At 37.8% G+C, this 23,747-nt stretch overlaps 3 protein-coding genes and 2 pseudogenes across 5 annotated transcripts; 2 read left to right on the top strand and 3 right to left on the bottom strand.

Moving 5' to 3' along the window:
- LOC149036281 (uncharacterized) overlaps positions 1-444 on the bottom strand; it is a 999-nt pseudogene extending 555 nt beyond the window's left edge.
- Positions 445-3,145: 2,701 nt separating this feature from the next.
- Positions 3,146-4,740, top strand: LOC149036282 (uncharacterized; annotated as a pseudogene).
- A 1,245-nt stretch (positions 4,741-5,985) lies between these two features.
- LOC149036283 (uncharacterized) lies at positions 5,986-6,793 on the top strand. The gene is made up of 2 exons (XM_089188801.1): positions 5,986-6,232; positions 6,321-6,793. Exons 1-2 carry the CDS (start codon positions 5,986-5,988, stop codon positions 6,791-6,793), a joined length of 720 nt encoding a protein of 239 aa, XP_089044927.1.
- A 916-nt stretch (positions 6,794-7,709) lies between these two features.
- Positions 7,710-13,600, bottom strand: LOC149036284 (uncharacterized). Of its 2 annotated transcripts, XM_089188802.1 has the most exons (11): positions 13,117-13,600; positions 12,871-13,035; positions 12,282-12,453; positions 11,666-11,785; positions 11,123-11,239; positions 10,840-10,929; positions 10,344-10,421; positions 10,005-10,103; positions 9,799-9,883; positions 9,468-9,542; positions 7,710-8,244 (listed from the first exon to the last, which is right to left on the bottom strand). In XM_089188802.1, exons 6-11 carry the CDS (start codon positions 10,866-10,868, stop codon positions 8,119-8,121), a joined length of 492 nt encoding a protein of 163 aa, XP_089044928.1. In that variant the 5' UTR covers positions 10,869-10,929; positions 11,123-11,239; positions 11,666-11,785; positions 12,282-12,453; positions 12,871-13,035; positions 13,117-13,600; the 3' UTR covers positions 7,710-8,118. The 2 variants fall into 2 exon arrangements, with proteins under 2 accessions (XP_089044928.1, XP_089044930.1); XM_089188804.1 differs by lacking the exons at positions 10,840-10,929; positions 11,123-11,239; positions 11,666-11,785; ... (1 more) ...; positions 12,871-13,035; positions 13,117-13,600 and having other exon boundaries at positions 10,344-10,441.
- Positions 13,601-14,562: 962 nt separating this feature from the next.
- LOC149036285 (uncharacterized) lies at positions 14,563-22,615 on the bottom strand. Of its 2 annotated transcripts, XM_089188799.1 has the most exons (7): positions 21,969-22,615; positions 21,612-21,715; positions 21,163-21,278; positions 19,887-19,960; positions 19,252-19,526; positions 18,854-19,144; positions 16,301-17,087 (listed from the first exon to the last, which is right to left on the bottom strand). In XM_089188799.1, exons 2-6 carry the CDS (start codon positions 21,649-21,651, stop codon positions 18,924-18,926), a joined length of 726 nt encoding a protein of 241 aa, XP_089044925.1. In that variant the 5' UTR covers positions 21,652-21,715; positions 21,969-22,615; the 3' UTR covers positions 16,301-17,087; positions 18,854-18,923. The 2 variants fall into 2 exon arrangements, with proteins under 2 accessions (XP_089044926.1, XP_089044925.1); XM_089188800.1 differs by lacking the exons at positions 18,854-19,144; positions 19,252-19,526; positions 21,612-21,715; positions 21,969-22,615 and adding exons at positions 14,563-14,991; positions 15,375-15,467; positions 16,087-16,253 and having other exon boundaries at positions 17,006-17,087; positions 21,163-21,239.
- Positions 22,616-23,747: the final 1,132 nt, after the last annotated feature.

Raw genomic sequence — 23,747 nt, forward strand, 5'->3', positions numbered from 1 at the left:
TAAGGGAACAAATTCCTCCTTAACATTTTAGTAAGGTTATTTATGTCAAGGTGAAAGCCAGCCATCCAGTCTACCAGAGTGCATACTAATCCTGATTTATAACTGAAAGGTACTAAACTATAAAAATTAGTGAGAAGACCAGTGTAGGTCTTCTTGTGAAACACTGAGGTGATAATGCCCTGATTGCTATTGTTATCTAAAAGATCATCTAAGAAGGGAGCTTGTGGTTTTTTTTTCCCTTTCCACAGTAAACTTAATGTTGGGGTGCTGGATGTTGATATAACTATAGAAAGATAATGCATCCTGTTCATTAGTAAACAAAGCAAAGGTGTCATTGACATATCTACAGTAAAACTCAATACCTGAATTGTAATTCTCTAACCAGCATTTCTCATGGTGACCCATGAAAAGATTAGCTAATACAGGAGCAAGTGGAGCAACCATAGATTTAGTAGAGACAGAAAAATCCTGGTCCTCCAATATATGTGGACCCTAACAAAACAATAGCAGCTCCATATGTCAAAGTAACAAGTTAGTTTTTGGACAGAATGCAGGACAGCAATGGGTTGTGATGAGTTTGTACTCTTTGATTTACAATAACACACAGGGGATTAGCTCTGCAAATTATCTTGTACAAATAATGAATATTGGAAATCAGTCTCATTCAAGTTTGTCATGATTAGCCAGAGAGGCGTTTTTGGTGCTGTCAGAATGACCAACAGCTTTAAATGTGTTTATTACTGATTATCAACTGGAACATAATGATGATTTTAGATATATGAAAATTAACTTAATTAATTTAATTAATTAATTTTCATATATCTAAAATCATCATTCACTTGGATGTTTATTTGGACCCAATTCATTGACCAGCTCCCAGTTGGCTTGTTAGCTCAATTGGTAGAGCGCTGCACCGGTATCGCAGAGGTCATGGGTTCAATTCCCGTACGGGCCTGAATTTTTTTTTTCAGGTCCTATTTACAACTACTCGTTTCAGTAGTGTTCTTAGCTGCTCTTAATTTCATAACTGGTCTACTGTTTGTCGATATCTCCAAGGCGTTTGACTCTCTGAACCACAAAGTGCTACTACGCAAGCTCGAGCATTTAGGACTGTCTGAAAGATCTTTAAGATGGTTCAGATCATATCTTGCTCATAGACAGCAAAGTTTTTTGATAAACGGAGAATTATCAGAGCCACATACCATCACACTTGGCGTGCCACAAGGCAGCATTTTGGGTCCCTTGCTATTTAATGTGTACAATAGCCTGCCAAATGGTGTTAAAGAGACCCGGATGATTTTGTATGCAGATGATGCTGTTCTCTTTTGTGACGCATCAACACGTCAAGAACTTCAAATTGCTCTAGAACGTGAATTCACTGAAATCAGTAACTGGTACACTGATAACAGGTTGACTATAAATGTCAAGAAGACCAAATTTATACTGGCAGGTAGTAAAAGGATGCTATCCTTATTTAAAGACTTTGAGTTGCAACCAAATGGTACACAAATCAATCGCGTGCAGTCATTCAAATATCTGGGAGTAACAACGGATGCAAAATGGAGCTGGAAGCCACATATCAGCAATTTGCTAAAGAAACTAGGTCATCGTCTTTCTTTGTTTAATCGCATATTTCATATGTTAGACAATAGAACTCGCATAGCCTTCTACAATGGGCTAGTCCTGCCACACTTAGACTATGCCGACACAGTGTGGGGAGATCAACCCGGTCTAAAATCAGAAATAGCAAAATTGCAAAGTTTTCAGAACAAATTTGCGAAGAAAATTAAATTAGGCAAGATGTCTTCTTCAGAAGCTCTGAAGTGTCTGAATTGGCTCCCTCTGGCTGGAAGACGTCTATTTCATCGTTGTACCACCGTAAAAAATGCAATCAAAGGAGACATTCCGCAACATTTTGAAAGTTTTAAATCGACATTGAGAAGTTCGCATGGCTACAACACTAGAAATGGCTACTTACCTAGACTGCCTAAACCTAAAACGGAATTCGGAAAGAGGGTGGCCTACTTCCGTTTTACAAATGACTGGATGTCCCTCCCAGTATTTTTAAGAAGGCCAATGCCATGCACAATTTTTAAGGAAAACCTTACAAGTTTCTTAATAAAAAAACAAGTCAGGAATATGAAAAATAAACAGGAAATACAGAAAAAGCTGTCCCAAAAGTAGTCAAAGAGATGAATTATGCACTGTGACTACCCATCTTTTATGTTAAGTTTCTATTACAGTCATCAGTTTTTATAAGAAATAATTTGAACTTCGACAAACTACTGATTCCTTACAAATAAATTTTTATTATTGTTCTTGTAGTGTGAGAGATTATTCAGCGTTAATTGATTTCCGGTTGACTTTTTTGCGATAAGTGACAGATGATTGAACAATAGGATCATATTATATATTTAAAATGAGTGAGACCAGAGAAAAAAGACAGAGAACGGTGAGAGAGAGCGGGAGATTAAGTTGATTTTATAAAATAAAACGTGAAGTTTCGGAACATAGCAGATTCTTTAGTCTCATTTCCGACAGTAGGATGACAATTTCTACTTTTACATCCCTGAATTATTATCGTTGTAATTAGTAGATATATAGTCATATGAAAAAATATTAAAACTATTATAATCTTACAGTTTGTCTTTTTCCTCACTGCTTATACACAGAATGAAAACAATTAGATATTTTTCATATGCAAGTGAACATTTGCAATTACTGTAATAAGTAGACTGAATTCTTTTTGGTTCATTATCAACTGCTGCAAACTAAATAGTCATTTTTCATTCAAGGGCACATGAAAACTGTGGTTTTGATTAGAGTGATTTCAATAAGCCTGGGTACTGCTGATGAATCACATAACAGCTATCAGATGCTAAATGCTTTGTCACCTTTTATTTCTTTGCAAGTTTCAGAGTGATTTTTATTTGTGCATAAAATAAAAAAAATGACCATTTAGTTTGTATTACTTGATAAAGAACAAAAGAAAACAAAAGATTCACAGTATACCATTAACTATTAGTTACCCTGTTCTTTCATGGAAAATGAAAGTAACTTTAAACTCTGACAGTTAAGTTATACTCACTAGGTTTAATGAAATCACTCTAACCACTAATAAACCAAAACGTATTTTTAGCGTTAGTCGAGGCGTGGAGGGTGTTGTCACGTACGATCCTTGCGAGGTGTTTTTCCCGACACTCTTCTGACAGAAGAATGTCACGTAATGAAAGCAAACCAGAAACGATTGAAGAGCAACTCGGGCTTTCACATATCATCAAGTTCATTAAAACGAGCATTGAATTTCCTGCACATCAACAAGCCTTTATTTTATACTTTTACACCGATCACGAGCTCATTTGTGTTTCGGAAATAGATCAATTAGCTACATAATGATGGCGGAATTTGTGAAGGATTTTGAAGATGAAGAAGAACGAAAAGAGCGAATTATTAAATCACGAAAAAACACTCCAGAAGAAAGAAACAGACAGAGAAAAGAATGGAGATAGAGGAAACAAGGGAAGCAAATGCCGAATTCAACGAATAAAAATGTTGAACTACAATCACTCAACCGCGAAGCGAATGAGTTGGTGCCTTGTACTTCTGAGGCTGAGGAAACGAAACTGCCTCCTTCGGACCAACATTTTGACGAGCTTAAACCAGGCAGTGAAGAGAAGAAAGAGGCCTTGGGTTGTTGTTCAAGAGCTGCTACGATGATTCAAATGGCTGTTGGTGCCGACGCAGTTGTCTCGCAGAAACCTCGTGGGAAACGTCATCAAACCTTTTTAATTGGAAAAAAAACCACAGCGAGCATTGGATCCAGATTTGAACCTAAAGAACTCAGGCCAGAAAACATTGAATACTTGTCTAAAAATCCAGTTGGGAGTGGAAGCTTTGGACAGTGTTTTCTCGGGCGCTATCGAGGCATCGACGTTATTGTCAAGCAAATGACTCACAACGAAACGTCAGAGGATGAAGAACGAGCAAGGAGAGATTTACTCCACGAAGCAAAGGTCGTTTCTGCTTTGGGGGACCATCCACATCTACCCATGATTTTTGGTGTTGTTACAAAGGCCTCACCATTATGCCTTGTGACTCAATTTCATGGTGTTTAGCAAGAAAGTGTAACTCTCCATCAAGCGGCCGATAACAACGCAGTTACTAAAGCAAACTGTATTTCTATATTTAAAAAGATATGCAGTGTTTTAGACCACGTGCACTCTAAAGGATACCTTCATAACGACATCAAAGGAAACAATGTTGTACTAGAACGGCCCTCAGCCTCTGGGGAATTCAGCCCAGTTCTTATTGACTTTGGAAAGAGCCTTAAGGTTTCATCTGTTACGTTGTACCGCAGAAACGGCACCGTTATGAAATGCAAAGGGAAAAGGTATTTAGCCCCTGAGGTTGTTAGTGAACGACTCTATAGCGTTGCCAGTGACATTTTTTCATTGGGAAGAATGCTTAAGGCGATATCGTCTTTGTTGGGTTTTTATGAAAGGGTCCGAGAATTGGTTAAAATGTCAACCAGAGATAAGCCGTCAGAGAGACCTAGCCTTTATGTTTTCTCTCGTAAGATTGCTGATGTTAAATTTTAGGTGTAGTATTTTCCAAGTCAGCAGACCTAATATCAGATAGAATCGCATCATTGCATAAAATCTCGCCTTCTGATTGGTTGACGAGAGGAGTTGTTTAGCGGGGCTAAGTGATATTGTTTCGCATCCACGTATACATAACAAATATAAGTAATGCTCATTTAAATAAATATAACGCAAGAGGAGTAGCGGTACAAAAATAGTCAAGGTGCAATCGAATCGAAAAAAGCAGATCTAACGCAAGAAAAACAAAAGTTGATAGACGAAGTGAAAGCGAAGACAACAACAAAAAGTTTTATACATACTGCATCTGTTTTACAAAAGGTCAAAAGTATTAAAAAAAAACATTCAGAGCAACATCAGAAGCAAACTTCGCAATTAACAGAACTTTAAAACTTCCCCCTTCTACCGGTTTGGCTGATAGTACTGTATAAAGTTCTTTTAGACTCTTAAAGCCAAACATTTCTTAGTCACAACCTTTTGTGAACATCGATGTAACGAACCCCAAAACATGATGAAATGCTGCTGTTGTCCTTCTCTTCTAGTTTTTGTTCTTGTAATCCGCGCAGTACATATACTACGCAATTACATCTTCCGAAGATCATGCAATAGTTCCGAGTTCATTAATGAGAATTGCCGTCGAGAGAACGGTTGACTTGTCTTCCTCGATATAGTTTATACTTCCTTCTTCTTTACCAACACATTCCCTTTTAAAATTCGCTGTTCCTTCGCTAACTTCCTCTCTTTTAAAATTCGCTGTTCCTTCGCTGACTTCCTCTCTTTTAAAATTCGCTGTTCCTTCGCTGACTTCCTGCCTTTTAAAATTCGCTGTTCCTTCGATGACTTCCCCCCTTTTAAAATTCACTGTTCCTTCGCTGACTTCCTCTGGTGTGTCAGTTGAAGATGGGTGACCAATAACTTTCACGCTGTTCCGTTTGTACTTCTTCCTTTGTTTCCTCATTTTTGATCTTCTTCGCATTTCCTCGACAGTATGTTTTCTAAATTTTGACATCTTGTAATGCTGAGATCCGATGCAATAACCTAATGGTAAGAGTCTACCGGCTCAGTTCACAGTAAATCAAGTTGTTACGAGATTCGTTGTCAATCGGTGTTCTCTTTGAAAACAAGGTTGGCACATGAGACTTCGTTTCTTCTCACATTTGCTAATAAAAGGGACCTATTGTTTGCGACAATAGCGGAATTTTTCAAGCTTGCGAGTCACGCGTCATTGATTGAGAGCATTGTTTCAAATTGTATAACTAACGAAAACTCGTAGAAGTGAGAGAGTTCATTGACTTCCGACTGCCGACTTTCGGCACGCCACGCATTAGCAGAGAAAGTCGATCATTGCTAAGTTACTAGACAACTGTTTTGACCTTGCGAGAAAAAAATGCCTTTTTCAGCTCCCTGTCAACTGTGTACAAAGAAGTTTAAAACAGGTGTTTCACTGAAAAAACATTTCGGATTGAAACACCAGGAAAGGAATCTCGAGATCGCGCAATTTATGGACGAATCAAACAGTGCATGTGAACAGCCAAAAGCAGCAGCATTTATTGACGAAGAAATGGAAGATTACCTCAAATGGCTTGGGGTTCTTGTGGAGCGAATCAACGGATCACTGGTACCGGATCACCCAGGTAAATGCTCTAACCCGCAATGTGTTCTTTATTTTGGTGTGCTTGGACTTACACACTTACTTACACCTAACTTTATTTTCATCGAAAGGAAAATGGTGCCATGTTGATTGCCTTCAAGTGCCACAGAAGTACTTCGCTCATTTACTCTGTCGTTTGGGAAACCCTATGGTAGACAGCGTACGCGATGCTCCCCATATCCGTCAGCCGATTTTCAAGAGAATAGCGCGGCGCTTTTCATATAAAATTTTCAATAAGGAAACCTTGAAGCTAGTGTTGGAAGAGCAAGACCTGCTGCAATTTCGGCCAAAAGCCTTATTCAGAAATAGCGATGAAGTGCCTGATATCTCCGAAATGTCAGCAGAAGAAGCACTAGCTTATGCAAAAGCGAGAGCCAGAAAGCAGGACTCAAGACCGACAAGCCGCTCGTACCTAGATATTGGTCCAGGTGAAGGACGCTGTACAAGGGAATTAGAACTGATATGGTGGCCGAGTCTCTACTCACGTTGTTCAGAGTACGGCAAACTTACTTTTCGCTTTTTTGTGAGGAAGACTTCATTATAGTTACATTCATTTCAATCTTTCAAAGGCTGAACAAGTAAGTGCAACGCATTTGAAAGAGATGTTGCGTTCGTTTTGCGTTTGAATTTCTAATTTCTTTAATCATCGTTGCGTGGTATACATGCAGGGACTCTTAAGATCCATCGCTTCGTTACAAGGGTATACTGTACACTGTTACATGCCGTTGTTATTTACTATTAACGTTCCTAGAGCAAGGACGCATAGACGTTTATGATCAATAAATATTTAATAATTGTATTTTTTTTAGAGGAAGACTTCACATATCTAGTTACATATTCTTTTCAATATCTCAAAAGCTGAACAAGTAGGTGCAAGGTATTTGAAAGAGATTTTGCGTTCGCTTTGCGTTTCAATTTCTGATTTCTATAAAATCATTGTTACGTTGTATATATACAGGGACTCTAAGATCCTCGCTTTGTTATTGGGGTTTATTGTACACAGTTACACTCTATTATTCTGTGCTATTAAGGTTCCTAGAGCAAGGATGCATACTCGACGTTTATGATCAATAAATATTGAATAATAACTGGAAATTTTTACTCTGCTCTTATAATTCGGCTAGATTACTGAACACCCTGCCACTCGTTTGCATCTCATTGAATAACAAAAGGCAATTCTTTGTGTATGCTTCGTTCTAAAAGCGTTTCGACATGTCGCCGGGTATTCTGAATGTACTGCGTTCGATTGATAAATTCGTTCGCTCCAAGTTCCTAAATCAAGGACCGTGATGCCTTACGTTTATGTTAAAAAAAATGTACATTACAAAATGCTCACCGGTTGTTACGGCATAAGTCGAGCTATTGGTTTCGCGTAGTGTACTACTTAGTTGAAATTGTTGTGTAGTTTGACTTTCACTGCTTAAGTTTGTATGAAAACAACTTATATCGAAACAACCAAATCGACAAGAAAAAATAACTTAAATCTTGGAATATTAGTCAGCAAAGCACGCTGCCTGTTTGCAACTCGTCGCAACGGTAACAACCGGTTTCGCTACTTGTCGAATTGGCTACCGCCTGGTTCGCAACAACTTCGCTAAAGATTACTTTCTGTAAACCACTTGGTCGATTTAGAACAAAAGTCTTTTAGTGTGTTTCTCATTCTTTAAAGCTTGCCCCTAGAGCAGGACTTTGCTAATAAGTAGCGACACGAATTGTAGGTTGCGAACTCGAACGTAGCGAAATTTGACAAGGAGCGAAACCGTCGTAAAGCGTCGCAGTCTTCCATTAGCAAAGAGCGTCTCTTATAATGTCATTATGCTTCAGAAATTAAAAAGAAGATTCACCCTGAACTATTTACATTTAAGCAACCTAATCGGAACTAAGAATATTTCCGAATCCTAGAATGATATTTGTCATTCTTTCCCGCATCGGCAAAGCTGCACTTTGATTATACCACAGTAGGATTTGGTCTGAAAGTAGGTCACTCACAGGACACTAAAAGAGAAACAACAAGTAACTGTTAAGGTTTTAGTCAAACCGGAAGAGAAGTAAGACTGTTCATCATTGGACCCAAGCAAAAATAATGATGCTCATCATGGTATCCGGTCGATTAGCCCCCAAGTTGATTAGCCCCCTGTCGATTAGCCCCCAACTTGAAGTCGATTAGCCCCGAACTGAAAGTTGATTAGCCCTCAAACTCGCAATTTGTTACTTGTCTTTTAAACGGACTCGCGCTCTAACTTTTCTACAAATTAACTTAAAAACTTATTGAACAAATCTGCGAAGGTCCACTGATCTGATGTATTTTACTTTGTAAACATTCTTTCATAACCAAATTCCTCATTCTAGTCCGTTCAACTGTTCTAAAAAGCTGACCCAGTCCTCACATGTCAAATTCGCACGCTCCACGTGTCATGAACACCCGAGTTTGCATGCCCACCTCTCTCGCGCGGAAGAACATTTAAGCGTAATTGATTTTACAGTATAAAAGTCATTTATTGAGAATAATGACCAATTTTAAATTTTAATTTGATGTTAGATCACGATAAAAATCTCTACCTGATAAGTTTGAGTATTTTTATCACCTGTTCACTAGATGACGTATGAATATTATAGGGAGAAGTTTCATGTTAATCAATTGTGGGAGTTGAGAGTTAAGTCTCGTAGATGAAAGTTAATTTTTTTTAAATAAAAATTAAAAGAAACAGAAACCCAATAAAACCTAAACGAACTAAATCGTAGCAAAAGTGTTATCTACTAAGTCGGATACAGATTTCAATTGGGGGCTAATCGACTTCTAGTTTGGGGGCTAATCGACTTTTTCTTGGGGGCTAATCGACTCAGTGGGGGCTAATCGACTCAGTGGGGGCTAATCGACTCGGTGGGGGCTAATCAACTGGGGGCTAATCGACTTGGGGGCTAACAACCTACAACCCTCATCATGATTGATCCCACTATGGGGCAAAAATTTATTAGGGAACATTCTTTTTAATTTTAAAATCTTACTTCCCTGTGCAATCAATTGAATGGTTTTTTTCTTCAACGTAAGTCACTAAAAAAACAAACAAGTGCTGGTTTCCAAAATGTCTAAAAGAGTAAGGAAATGAAATCGCTTTGTTTCAGCAAATCAGCTTTAGGCAATTCTGCTTGTGGGCGAAAGATAATGTATTCCTCAGTCAACAGTTTCGTAGTGTTAGATACAAGGAAGTTAGACTTACCTTTCGATTTAAGAAAGTCTCAAAAAACAGCATGACAAATACTCCACAGTCGTACCCATTTTCTTGTTGCGGCACCTGCGGAACCAAGCATTTTTATTGATGTCACTTTGAGTGAAAAAAAAGCTACCTAAAACCATCATCATCGTCCGCTTTTTACCTCACGATTGTGACAAAAAAATCTTTACTCCTTTTGGTTCAACAGCGTAGTCTTCAATTTAAAAAAGCACATCTCAAATTCGTTCACGAGCAATTCCTCTCATCAATGCACAACAAAGAACTAGAAAAATACTTGCGCGATAGGGGTGTTCTGATCACTGGATTAACGTCTTACCTTGGGGTAGTATAGGGGCATTGATTCAGGGGTGAAGTCAGGAACAGAACTCTCTCCCTTAGCCAACCACTCGCATCTTACGAAACTGCGAACAAATCAAAATAGAAGGTTTAGCCTTAAAAAATGCAGCCGCAATAAAAATTGTATTGGAAACAAAACGGGTAGAGGAAACGTTTCACAACTATCACTGCAATTTAATAAGTTACCTTCGAATCAGGTCTGCCTCTCGTTCTCTTGACGAAGGACAGCCGTCAAACCCATCCTCCGAGCCATAGACGATTGAGTCGATCATTATGATTGGAGCCCTGCGAATATCAACGACAAATAAAGACAATACTTCGAAACTGCAAATTTAGGACAGACTGTTTTTTCTGACACTCCATTCGGTTAACAGCTTTAGGACTGAGCCCCTTAAAATGAAACAGTGTTGATGTATATTAAAAAATATTATTAAGGATAAACTGTAAATGTAAACCCTTATAAGAGGTCAAGTGAAGTTTCTGTTATCAGGCATCTAATCATCAACAAGCAATTCAACTACACACCTCCGCGAATTTTTGTCCATTCGTGCTTTTCCAACCAAAAAGGGTAGGTTATAGATCAGTGCCAAGAACCAGTGTCCGCTAAAACGAAAAGAGATCATAACACGGTCAAACTAACCCAGCTAATACAGGCATTGAGGGGGCTATAAAAAGTGTCCATATTGACGGGGTGAAGAGTAATAATGAGAAGCGGGGTTTGACTGTAAAGTTTAATAAAAATCAAAGAGGAGAAAGGGAGTGTAACTGGCTAAAAAATTTAAACACAATAATTTACTGAGTACCCAGAACAAACACCATTTGTACATTCCTGTCAAACTCATGGGAGTCTTGCCTGTCCTCACCTGAAAATTATTACATTCACACTTACATATACATATACATATGTATAATTCAGTGACTTTCCCAGATAAAATTGCCTAACTAACAGATTAGAGAAACAACAACTGAGCATCCCCGCATCCCCCACTAACTGTAAACATTAATAAATTGTAGAAAATACCTTCTACAGACAGGTATGAAGAGAAACATCTTTTGGAAAATTTCCACATTTCTTGTAAATGTTGAAGCACTCGCTTGCCGGTCCTCAGGACTACAGAGAAGGTGAAACAAGATTGTGATACTAAAACACAAAAGAACTAATGAAATAATGCATGGGAAAATATTTATTAGCCACGAAGCTCTGACTTTGCAGTGAATGAACTGGTGAGCTGTGACCAAGCCCATAGAATTTTAAAGCTGAATAATTACTCTTTGAGAAATATGAGGATATGGTACACATTTACCATGGTAAAACAGAGACTCCTCCAGTCTTCACTCTCTGTGACAGCTTGGAAAAGAAAAAGGAGCTGAATATGTGGCACTAGTCGAACAGGTCTTCATCCAGTTTAGATGCAGCATACCTTGAGAGAAAAATTCTGTCAGTATTGATCGATGGCAAGTAGTTTAATATTTTCAAGTACTGTAGTGGAACCTTGATATAACAAACAATTTTCTTTACATCGATAAAATTAAAATACCGTAAAATTCCGAAAATAAGCCCCAGGGCCTACATTTTTCAATTTTGGAGGGGCTTATCTCCTGAATTTTACGGTATATGTGAAAGAACCTAATATAACAAAACCTCGTTACAGCGAACAAATTTCGCCAGTCCATTGGCACTTAGCAACAGCGAGGTTCCACTGTAAACAGAAAGCCAGTCACTGTCTTGTTAATCACAAATAAAGGTCGGTTTTAGAAATGATGCCATAAAGCACTGATTTTTTTAAGTAACAGTGTAGAAATCAGGATGATGTATCCAGTAACCTTGAGCTTCCAGTTATTCTTACATTAAAAACAAATCCACCACAGAATCATTGACTTCTCTCCCATCATCCAAAGTTTCAATATCCATCTTCGAAATCTGTATCTTGCCCACTGCCGGTGGTGGTGGAAACACAGCTATGACTCTATAGATAAGAATACAACATAATAAATTTCAAAAATAATTTGAGTGTTATTTCCTTTACCACCAACAGAAATATAAAACAATAAAATCAGAGCTTATCAAAACAAACAAAACAATAAGGGGAAAAACACAAATATAAAACAATACATGCTAAGATACACTATTTGAATTAGTCTTCCATATAATATGATAATTGTAAAAATGGCGTGTGTTTTGGAAAAGTATCACATATTAATAGACACCAAACTATTACTATGAACGTTCCAGCTGGGTTTTTGATGCCTGAATTTTTCTAGCATCATCAATAGCAGATTTAGAAGGAGCAAAACTTTTAAATTTGACAGGACTAGGTTGCAAATAATACCTAAAATCAGATGATTTAAAGTAAATTAAAAAAGATAGAAAAGATAACAACAAGGATGCTCAAGCATAACATGTCCTGACTATATGGTTGGATTTAAGATGTAAAGTTTACAATGCAGAAGAACCTGTTATACCTGTCCTGACCAGCAGCAATGTTTGGTAATTCTTCATCACAAAAAGTCACTTTCTGCTCACAAGTCGAAACAAGCTTCACCTCTTCAGAAACAGCCACATCACCTTCATGTGCCACAGATTGTTTCCTTTCTTGTTCTGATGTCGTACAAGATGCTTGAATATCAATGCCATCTGAAACATGAAAAGCAAAAGATTATGGTACATTTGTTGATTTCTTGACTATCTTTTTTTTATGTTCTCAAAAAGTAAGACAGATAATAATAATAATAATAATAATAATAATAATGATATAACAACCAAATTAATTTGTGTTACAGTCAATATTAGTACATACACACATACATACATACATACATACACACACACACGCACAATGGTGCACGCATACATACATGCAAGCATACATGCATGCATGCATACATAACTTTATTTTATTTCGGATTGTAGAGAAGCACATAGTGCTAATATATATTAACTGTGTAATATAAAAAACCACAAAGATCTAAAGCTTAAAAAGGGACCTAACTGCCTAATTTATACACTAATACAAGAAATTTCATAACAAAATATCATTAAGATACATGTTACCTGTTCAATTTGATTTCAGGTTTAATTTTCCAACCCAGATTGATTCTTAATTTCCTTTTTCTCCGACAGGGTTCTCAGTTGAACCCGTAACCCGTAACACCTGTCACGGGTGTCACAGGTAAGTGTTACGGCTGTCAAAGTGCTTCAACCAGTAGATCAATTCGTCTATCAAATGCAAATAAAAGAACGGCTTTTTGAGTAAATTGTTGGGTAAACTATTGACTGTTAGTTGCTTTCGCAATGTACCTTTCTTCGGTTTTAGTTGTCAAAGTGAATAGCCTTTTTGCAGACCATAGAATAACCGAACAATCGCTTCACGTCTCAGCAACGTTGAATATGGCCGCCACATTGAATTTGTAAATTTGAACCCAGGCCTCTCGCAGATGTCGTCTTTCCACGTGCAAAAACATGGCCGATTCATTCATAAACAAATATTTGCGCTATCTTATACTCTTTCTCATTTAGATATATAGCAGTTACTGGGTCAGTGTGGCCTTGAGAATTAGTTTTTGTAAGTGGGTGCCCCCATTTGGAGAGGACTGGTTACCTAATAATTATTTTTGTGTAAAATGAATGCCATTAACTCAGAAAGCAAAGCATTGTTATTGCAGGTTAATATTTCATTGAATATTGCAGTGTAGTTTTCAGTTTGATAAGAGATAATTTCAACTTTCCGTAGTTCAAAGCCACTGAACAGATTACAAAATGTACTTAAACTTGTTTAGAGAAAATGAGAAAATATGCTCCCAAAATGAAGGAAAAAGCATTTCTGAGCATCTTAAATAAAAAATTTCCCAGGGGAGCATGCCCCCCGAACCCCCTAGCAGCTTGGGCCCTACGGGCCCAAGTTACACGCCCAAAGGGCGTGTATGTTAGGGTTACGCCTGTAACTACCAAAGCAACGGCTGTACAAAATTCTACTGAGAACCCTGGAGTCAGTTCTAATTTGCATGGAATTTATTGTTAAAATTTATGAAATAATCCAATGATGGATTTCATTGTAAAATATATATTTTTGCATCAAAAGACAATTTAGAAGCAGTCTTTTATTGTACAAATTTTAGGTTATTTGTCATGGTCAGTTGTACCAAATAAATTAAAGACATGAATTTCATACTTTTGCTTGAATGCTTATCTGACTCGGCCAAGTATATAATACAGCTGAATATATGCCGTATGAACTAGTTGGTTGCATGCCTGTTCGTGCATATTAATTTACCTGGCTGCAGGTATGTATGCCATTCATTTATAATATCTTGAATACACTCTAAGTATACTTAAAGTATACTTTAAGTATACTGTACTTGTCAGTTTGCCACTAGTGGTTTTACTCATGAAGTATACTTCAAGTGCACTGCAAAATTTTCAGTACCTTTCAAGTATACTTCAAGTATACTTTTGGGTGTTCCAATTTCAGGTGGGAACAAGTATACTACAAGTATACTTTTAGTAGCTCTGTAACCTATACTTCAAGTCTACTGAAAGTATACTTTGTGTAACTTATTTGCAGTACACTTTGATTACAGAAATAGTATACTAAAAGTGTACTTAATTACTGACAATTAGTTGAAAATTGTTGTGTGATGAACAGTTTGGTGACTAGAAATTTTCTTTTAAGGCCAACTCATTTGTAGTCTGTGCCACAGATGAAATTAAACTCTAATTAAATCTGTCTGTAAATCACTGCCAAAATCCTTGTTCTGGGCCCCCCAACTGTGTCTCAGGATTTGAGTATGTGGCATTTGTCAAAGCCATTGTTGGTTTGCTGATCAGGATAAAAGGAAATTCAAAACACACTTGTGGCAATTTGTGGAGTCTGTTAGGGGTCAAGAACAAATGACCTCAGCACTGCTTCGCAGATGTTACTAGCCAAGGTTAAATTATGTTTCCCATGGCTAACTCACTTGAGGATGCTTCTCCATGGCGATCATGGCTTGAGGCTTTTAGCCAAAGTTGGCATTGTTCCTTGTGGGAAGCCTCAAAGCCTTGCTGACTAAATTCTCTCATGGAGAGAAAACGTCTCATTAGCATGGGTGCATGGTCAATCAGAAGATGTCCGTAATCACCAGTTCCCAGGCTGCTCCCAAATAGCTCTCTTAACAAGAAACCCCATTCTTTGCACTATGTAAAAATGTTTAAAATAAGATATGCATTTAGGTGGTATAAATGGTATGCTAACCTCATTTTGAAATTTGCTTGCTTAACTAACTGCAACAAAATATGCCGGGACTTGCTTGTTAAAATATACTGGGCAGATGAAAAAAGTTCTGGGTGGAAGGTGCTTGTGGAGGATGATCAATAACTGAACGAATACAAACTGTATTTTAAATAAATCTTACAATACAAAAGGTTACAATTTACATTATTTTCTTCCTTGAACTCACTCCTGTGATTGCTACTATATCTAATAAAAACCTTTAAAAATAGACACTGTTGATTAGTTGAACAGGTAAGTGATAAAAACGTGAGACTTATGATTAAAGCAATGTTAAAAATAAACATACCTTGACATCAAAGAGGTCAATCTCTCCTTGTTCTGTCTCTTTGAAAACTTTTTCACATGTCATCAGGGCAATTTCTTTCCATTCTCTGCACACCTAGAATTTAATGTTATGCAATAGGTTACATACTAAGAATGTATTAAGGCAAATAAGTCTTTCAATAAGACTCAGAGACACTCCATTTCAATTAGAAGCAGTATAAATCGATGTGTTTGGCATTGATTTACAAACAATTAACAATTTTTGGATGAGGTTGAGCAAAATATCATGATTTGTCTGTGGCAAACAGATCAATTAAAATCAAATTGATCTGCAAGACACGGAAAAATCACAATATTCTGTAATTTAATTGAGTTTAATTGATGTTTTACCATTTGATCACTGAGTTTGTTTGTTTTTTTTTCAAAGTTGGACAACACTGCACATGAGCAGACCATTATTTGCAGGACACATGTTGGGATCTCCGCCAATGAAAAGGAAGAAAAATTTGCAACGAATGATAATAATAACTATTGGATGTTAGAAAATATTATTTGGAAATGTGCAATATTGTTGAAAGCTTGTTCACAGCATAGGTATTGTTTCAGATATTGACCGAACACATAAACAAACAAACAAAAAACAAGAACTTTTGACTACACACATGCTACTAAAGCAATAAAATAACTCACAGATAACTCAAAATTGGCTTCTAATCAGTAAGATCAGTAATTACCCTTTTCACCAATTCTAGTTGTATGTTTGCAACAGAGGTCACAAGTGCATCCTCTTCTTTGAATAGTGACTTTTTGCGTGACTTGCACAACTTCTTGAAAAAGACATGTAGCTCATCCAACTTGCCTTGCCACTGAACAAGGCAAGACTCCATGTCAGCTTTAATATCTGCAAAAATAGCCAAAAACTGAAATAAGACCTGAGAAAGACTGTAATGAGAGGCCCTATATGTTATCACATCATTCAAATAACTGTTGCAAGTAAACATTTTGTTTTCCTTGGGTAAATATTTTTGAGGAATTAAAACCAAAAAGCTCCTTTTGATGTGGCTAAAAATCATTTAGGCAAAGTTAAACTGGAGCAAAGCTGATCAGTGGTCTCTGCCTTTGCAGTAAATGACCTCTGTGGCAGCCCTTGGGGTTTTTGCTGGGTCTCCTTTGTGTTTGTGGCTAATGATGGATTTGCATTGTTGCCTTGCTTGCTCATTGTATCGTATTAACTTCGCAATAATTGCTTGCTGATCATCTGAGTGGCAGGCAGTATTGTAAGTATTCTTTTAAGTTAAGTATTATCATCAATAAGTATCTCCACTGAACTTTCTCAGTGTGATGGTGTCAGTTAGTGGGCTGCTTGAGGGGTGGTTCCCACTTCCAGGGTTGCCATATATACCTCCTCTCTGCTGCTTGCTTTTGGTCCCACACTAACCTTTAAGGTACCAGCTCCTAAGCTCATCATTAGCAATAAGTTTAATTATTTTAATATTTTCCAAACTCATTTTCCAAAATTTTTTTATTTTAGCATAAAACACTCAATAAAGTCATATTATAGTATGGTAAACCTTCTTTAGCCAGTGAGAGAAAAAATCAGAACTTGTAACCAAAGAAAAAACAAAGTGTTATTACTATTGTTGTTCTACAAACCTGAGCCTTCCAAATCAATTATCTCAGTATGTGTACCAAAATCTCTTACAAAAGTGCCCTTGCTTAAAGCTTCTGAAAAGTACTAAACATTTGGAAAAATGCATTAATCACATAACATTGTGCTGCCATACTACTTGAAGAAATGTTCCCTCACACCAATTTCATTGTCTTAAAGAGAATGTCTGCATGTCTTTATGCTACTTAAAGGACAGCACTTTCTAGAAAAAACTGAACTGGGTTACAGTCACTCATTAGCAACACTAGGTTACACTGCACCCATGGATGTGCCACCTAAAGTGCAGCCTATGTTAATTACCTTTAACTAAATAAGACACTGGGTTACACAGCACCCATGGGTGTGCCACCTACAGTGCAGCCAAAGGAAGTTACCTTTACTAAATACAACACTGGGCTACACTGCACCCATGGGTGTGCCACCTAAAGTGCAGCCTATGTTAATTACCTTTAACTAAATAAAACACTAGATTATACTGCACCCATGGGTGTGCCACCTAAAGTGCAGCCTATGTTAGTTACTGTTTACTAAAGAAAACACTGGGTTACACTGCACCTATGGGTGTGCCACCTAAAGTGCAGCCTATGGTAATTACCTTCAACTAAATAAAACACTAGATTATACTGCACCCATGGGTGTGCCACCTAAAGTGCAGCCTATGTTAGTTACCGTTTACTAAAGAAAACACTGGGTTACACTGCACCTATGGGTGTGCCACCTAAAGTGCAGCCTATGTTAATTACCTTTAACTAAATAAAACACTAGATTATACTGCACCCATGGGTGTGCCACCTAAAGTGCAGCCTATGTTAGTTACTGTTTACTAAAGAAAACACTGGGTTACACTGCACCTATGGGTGTGCCACCTAAAGTGCAGCCTATGTTAATTACCTTCAACTAAATAAAACACTAGATTATACTGCACCCATGGGTGTGCCACCTAAAGTGCAGCCTATGTTAGTTACCGTTTACTAAAGAAAACACTGGGTTACACTGCACCTATGGGTGTGCCACCTAAAGTGCAGCCTATGTTAATTACCTTTAACTAAATAAAACACTAGGTTACACTGCACCCATGGGTGTGCCACCTAAAGTGCAGCCTATGTTAGTTACCGTTTACTAAAGAAAACACTGGGTTACACTGCACCTATGAATGTGCCACCTAAAGTGCAGCCTACAGTAATTACCTTTAACTAAATAAAACACTGGGTTACACTGCACCCATGGGTGTGCCACCTAAAATGCAGCCTATGTTAGTTACTGTGAACTAAAGAAAACACTGGGTTACACTGCACCTATGGGTGTACCACCTAAATGCAGCCAAAGTAAGTTTCCTTTAACTAAAGAAAACAATGGGTTACACTGCACCTATGGGTGTGCCACGTAAAGTGCAGCCTATGTTAGTTACCTTTAACTAAATAAGACTCTGGGTTACACTGCACCCATGGGTGTGCCACCTAAAGTGCAGCCTATGTTAGTTACCTTTAACTAAATTAAACACTGGGTTACACTGCACCCATGGGTGTACCACCTAAAGTGCAGCCTATGTTAGTTACCTTGAACTAAATTAAACACTGGGTTACACTGCACCTATGGATCTCTAACTATAGAAAATTCTGTGTTACTCTACACTTTAAGGTGTGTTAACTAACAGAATCAGACATGCTAAAATTAAACAATGGTTCACACTTCAATCCTGAGCTCACCTATATTCCTACATGCAGTAGCTTTCAGTTAATGGAGCTCCATTAATTTCAAGCTGCTGTGTGATGGAATTAGTCATAGGATGGGCAAATTACATAGGAGACTGTGGCAATTAAAGAAATACTCACAGAGGTATTTGATTCCTAAAGCGCACTCCGACGGATCGTCTGGACGCTGTATGAACTCAATGAATACACATTACCAGTGAACTTGACTACATGATGTTAAATCAAGTTGCAAGTATAAAAATAATAGTTGCTTCTTACTAACATCAACACAAGCTTGGTAAAATGCAACTCTGTTAAGGATCAAATTTTTTGCCATGTTCACATCTTCATACGGCTTCTTGAATTTATCCAGTGGTAGGGCAAGTTCTACAATTTCTTCAAGGTGTTGAAGGATTTCCCGTTCTGTTGGACCTGAAACACAACAGCATGAGAGCAAATTAAAAAAGAATAAAAAAAAGATTTTACCTAAGACCTATGAAAAACATCTCTTGAAAACATTATTTTAGGAAATGTCTTACCAGACATTGAACTGACATGGATATTCTGCTTTGTAATAGCAGACTGTTGATCTGACTTCTTCCTTACTGAGATGTGATCGCCATGAAATGACTCTGGGCCATAGTTTTTCAAGGCAGCATTGGCCTCTGCGAGGGAATCTACCCTATATGCAAGAAGACCAATGGATGCCAACAACTGTTCAGTGTTGCGCATCTCCATATGAAGAGCACAAAGTTGAATGTTGCAAAGCTCTTCGTCCAAAAGAAAAACCAGATCATCTCGTATACCAGTTGATCTACAAGACAATTTCAAAGAATGATTGATTTTCTGAAGCAATGAATTATTTCATGTTTTTCTCTAAAAATGTTTTCCTTTTTCTTTTTCAATTACCAAACTATGAATACTCCTTTCCTGACAGTATGAAAATAATTTTTGGCAACCTTCCAAGTTTGGCAAAAGATCCTGAATGAGGATTTTAGTTTACTAGCAACAATTTTTAAAAAAACCCCAAACTATACACTTAATTTCAGTTCATGCTTTAGTACAAGTCATTTCCCCATGGCTTACAAAATTCATTTTGTTATGTAACAGTAAGAAAATCCCCTTTATGTTTTTGAATGTAATTTAATATGACAATGATCAAATGCCTACACACCTTCCTATGTTGCATTTGCTTCTGAGGCAATCCAGGCATGTCTCATCTGGAGCAACATCATGGCATTTGCAACCCTGACAAAAACAGGCACATTATCAAATAATATATATTATAATTTCAGATAGAACTACACATTTATCATGCTTCCGATTATCTTCTTCAGAGTTCATGCAGATTTTTGGATCCAAAATTCAAGACTTTTCCCAGACCTTTTTTCCAAAACATCAATTTATTTTTCCAGACTGAAGATGGTCAAATAGGTGATCAATAGAGATCTTGAAAAATGCAGAAACCAAGCTTCTTTCATGATGCACTGCAAATGTACAATAACCATGGTGCAATTGTGAAACTTCTAATTCTGATGATGATGATGATGATGAATGGTGCCAATTTCCTCACTTGCAGCCAAGGGCTGAATTGCGGAGGAACCAGAGAGGTGAGATCGGACGTCAGCATATTAAAGGCGCCTCTGGCAGCCGCTTCAGTCCATTGTGATCACACCTCACCCACCCAGACCTACGACGGCACAAATCGAGATAGACCACAACACCGGGCACTACGTGCCCTACTCTTTGCGAACAGTGCGTGCGTTCTTTTACGTCCCACAAATTATTTGTAACATAGAAGGGTTGTGAGACGGGACCTCCAGCTTTACGTCTTATCCGAGAGACGAAGCAAAGTGGGTAAAGCATCTTGCTTAAGGATACAGCGACATGCCCCTGGTAGGACTTGAACCCGGGCCCTTCGACCCAGAGTCCAGCGCACTAACCACTGGACCACTGACGCCCCACTAATCTGATTGAATGTCTTAGCTACAGGCAAGATTGAATTGACCACAGGGGAAAAAAATGAACTTATTAAGCACTTTTTGTAGCTATAAAAAAACTCCAGACTTGAACTTTTTTTCTAGACATTATCTTCAATTTCAAGACTATTTCCAGGTCTGGAAAATCCAGACTTTTCCAAGAATTTATGACTCTGTGTGAGCCCTGTTCTTTTTACAGTACATGTATTCATACTTTCAGTGATTTTTAAATGTTTTAAAGCAGAATGACCTTTAGAGAAGTACTTTACAACTTTTTTTGACTGAATTAAAGCTACTTGATGTTTCTATCGCTCACTAATTATTTTCCCAAATATTGGCAAAGATCAAAGTCATCTGAAATCACTGTAAAAAAAAATTGATGAACTGATGCAGCACTTTTATGTACCTCAACTTTAACAGCACAAGTTGCAGTTGCCCCACATTCATTTCTATATCATTTGAGTACTTTACCTTGATAGCACTGCAGATGAAACAGAACTCAACACTGACACCTCTACCACCTAACATGAATGAAGCATTCGTCTTCTCCACCAAAAGAAGTACCAAGGTCTTGTAGTCCAGTACAACTAAGTTTGATAACAGAAATGGGAAAGCAAAAGTTAACACGCTAAACTTTCCAGGAAATTAATCTCTAATGTATCTAAAGAAAAGGGTAGTCAAATCAATTTCTGACGTAAAATAGTAATAAATTCCAGGTTTTATTTCTTGCTGCTGCAGTTAAACCTTGAACATGTTTTACAATATAAAAAAACTCTCAATTTACTATAGTTTGACTACTGCTTCAATCTAGTTCTAGTCAGACTACCAACTGGGTAGAAACACAATAAATTGCTATAAATAGTATCATGAACAAGATGTTGACTTTTAAAGCAAATTCCAAGACTAACATTGTTTCTTACCCAGAAATTCAACGGTGTAATGTCTACCATCAACTGTCATTCCTTTTTCCTTTAATATTTTCTTCTGGTGGTTGATGTCCTCAAGAAGAATCTTGAGGTTGTCTCTGTCAACAAACAAAAACCAAAAATCTATACAGTCATTGTTATATTTAGTGCATTAAAGCCAAATTAGGGATATTGATATCAATCCACTTAGATCTCAGAGTGGATGCATGACCTGGTGATATTGTTATATTGCAACTGAGTGGGGCTTAAACATATCTGACATTGTGTTATTTAAGTTAAATGCACATACAACCACAAGCATATTCTAGCCAGAAGGTAGTAAAGAGTTCAAGCAAGTTGCAATTCACAAACCTGTCTTCCTTACAGTTGGCAATTGTCAATGGGTAGACTGATTTTGCACTTTTCCGGCTATATACAGCACCATCACGGGGAACAATTCAAAACAACACCTGCCACGTACTTCGACATTGTGTCGTCGCCAACTAGCTCTTCCACACTCCTCTTTACTCCCCTTTTTACAGCCACCTCTTCGACAATTTAATCGACGATGGCCTTCGCTTCTGGGTCGCCAAATGCGCACATGTTCGAAAGCACCATCGCCAACCTTTCCCTGTTTCTTTCGCACACGTCATGCACGTCCTTGATGACGCGACTGCTTCGCTGCTTCATCAACAGCACCTTTTCTGGAGTATCCAAATCTTCCTTTTAGCTGATCTCCTTTAGATTTGGGGAAACATTCTTTTTTTCAGCTCTTTGCGAGTTTCCACTGTTTGGGGGTGTCATGGCCACAGATGATGTCTTGTTCGTTGGTGTCGTTGGCATTTCCAAGCATCGTGAAGCACGTGGTCGTTCTTTGTTTGCTTGGCCTTCATTTTCTTCGTCGATAGACATTTTACTGAGATCTACTGAGTTCAGCAAATCTCTCAGCTGCGAAATGAACTCAGAGCTTTCTGAAGTGGAACGGCGAAGTAGAGTGGTTATCAACCCAAACGAGGAACAGACAATTTCCGTTGCATTTAATAGAGGACTTCTTGTTCGAGTAATGGTGGCCATCTAGCAGCCGAATGTGGGCACTGTCGATTCTTTGAAAATCGCTTGGAAAACTGGCGACAACAGGCGATCGCTTAAAGTATTGCGTCGGCGTTGATCCACAAACTTTCGAACTTAGAATGAACCAAGTCAATTGTGGACTTAATTCAGGGCTGATGACCGGAGTGAAGGGCGAGGAACCTTCCTGAGTCCCATCTCTACTGCTACTGAATCACGCGTTTGAAATACGAAACTGCAAAGAAAAGATAGGCGGGCAAAAACCATGACATTCGAATATCGACATAGTAACATTATCCAGCTGCTAACTCGAGAGTGTTGATAATTTAAGCTAGTCGGCCCATGACATATTTAATGAGATTAAATCAAATTAACTTCGGGATTATCACACCTGAAAAAGACGAGCCCAGCGGGCTTAATACTTACAGAACCTCCCCTCGCCTCACCTCAGACAGACTCTGGCAGACAGAAAATATTTACAGGATAAACCAATAATTGCGTAAAAACTTAGGCAAATGCAAGCACAAAAATCAGTGTTTATTTCTGAAAGAAAGCCTGAGTGAACACAAATATGTGTCTGGTTTAAAAAGTAATTTGTAGTCTGAATGTGATGGTAGATAAATTATCCACATTTAATCAAATATCTGAATGCAACTGTTAAACCAATCAGCCACAACTATCCTACTATTATTAAGAACTGCTGTAGATGTTGGATGCTTGAACTTTCCTGACCCACTCCCTTTTTTCCAAACTTTTTCATAAACTTATCACTCATTTTAAATACCTGAACTCTGTGATTACTTCTGTCACATACCATCGGGTGCCTTGTTAACTGACAAAAAACGGAGTACATTATACTCCCCGTCCCTGCTCCCCTTATTTTCAAATTTGTACAAAAAGTTGCCATTTATATCAAACACTTTGACACAAAGTTAACCATTGTCTGACAGTTAAACATTGTCTGACTATAAGATATTTGTCATGTGAATACAGTGACAAGGAGAAGTAAAACCCTCACCTTCACCTTCACCAAGTTTATACAAAAACTGGCCACTAGGAGAAAAGGGTTTTATAAATTTGTTG

Source organism: Pocillopora damicornis, chromosome 12, assembly GCF_964200805.1.
Source record: "Pocillopora damicornis chromosome 12, jaPocDami1.2, whole genome shotgun sequence".
Lineage (NCBI taxonomy): Eukaryota > Metazoa > Cnidaria > Anthozoa > Scleractinia > Pocilloporidae > Pocillopora > Pocillopora damicornis.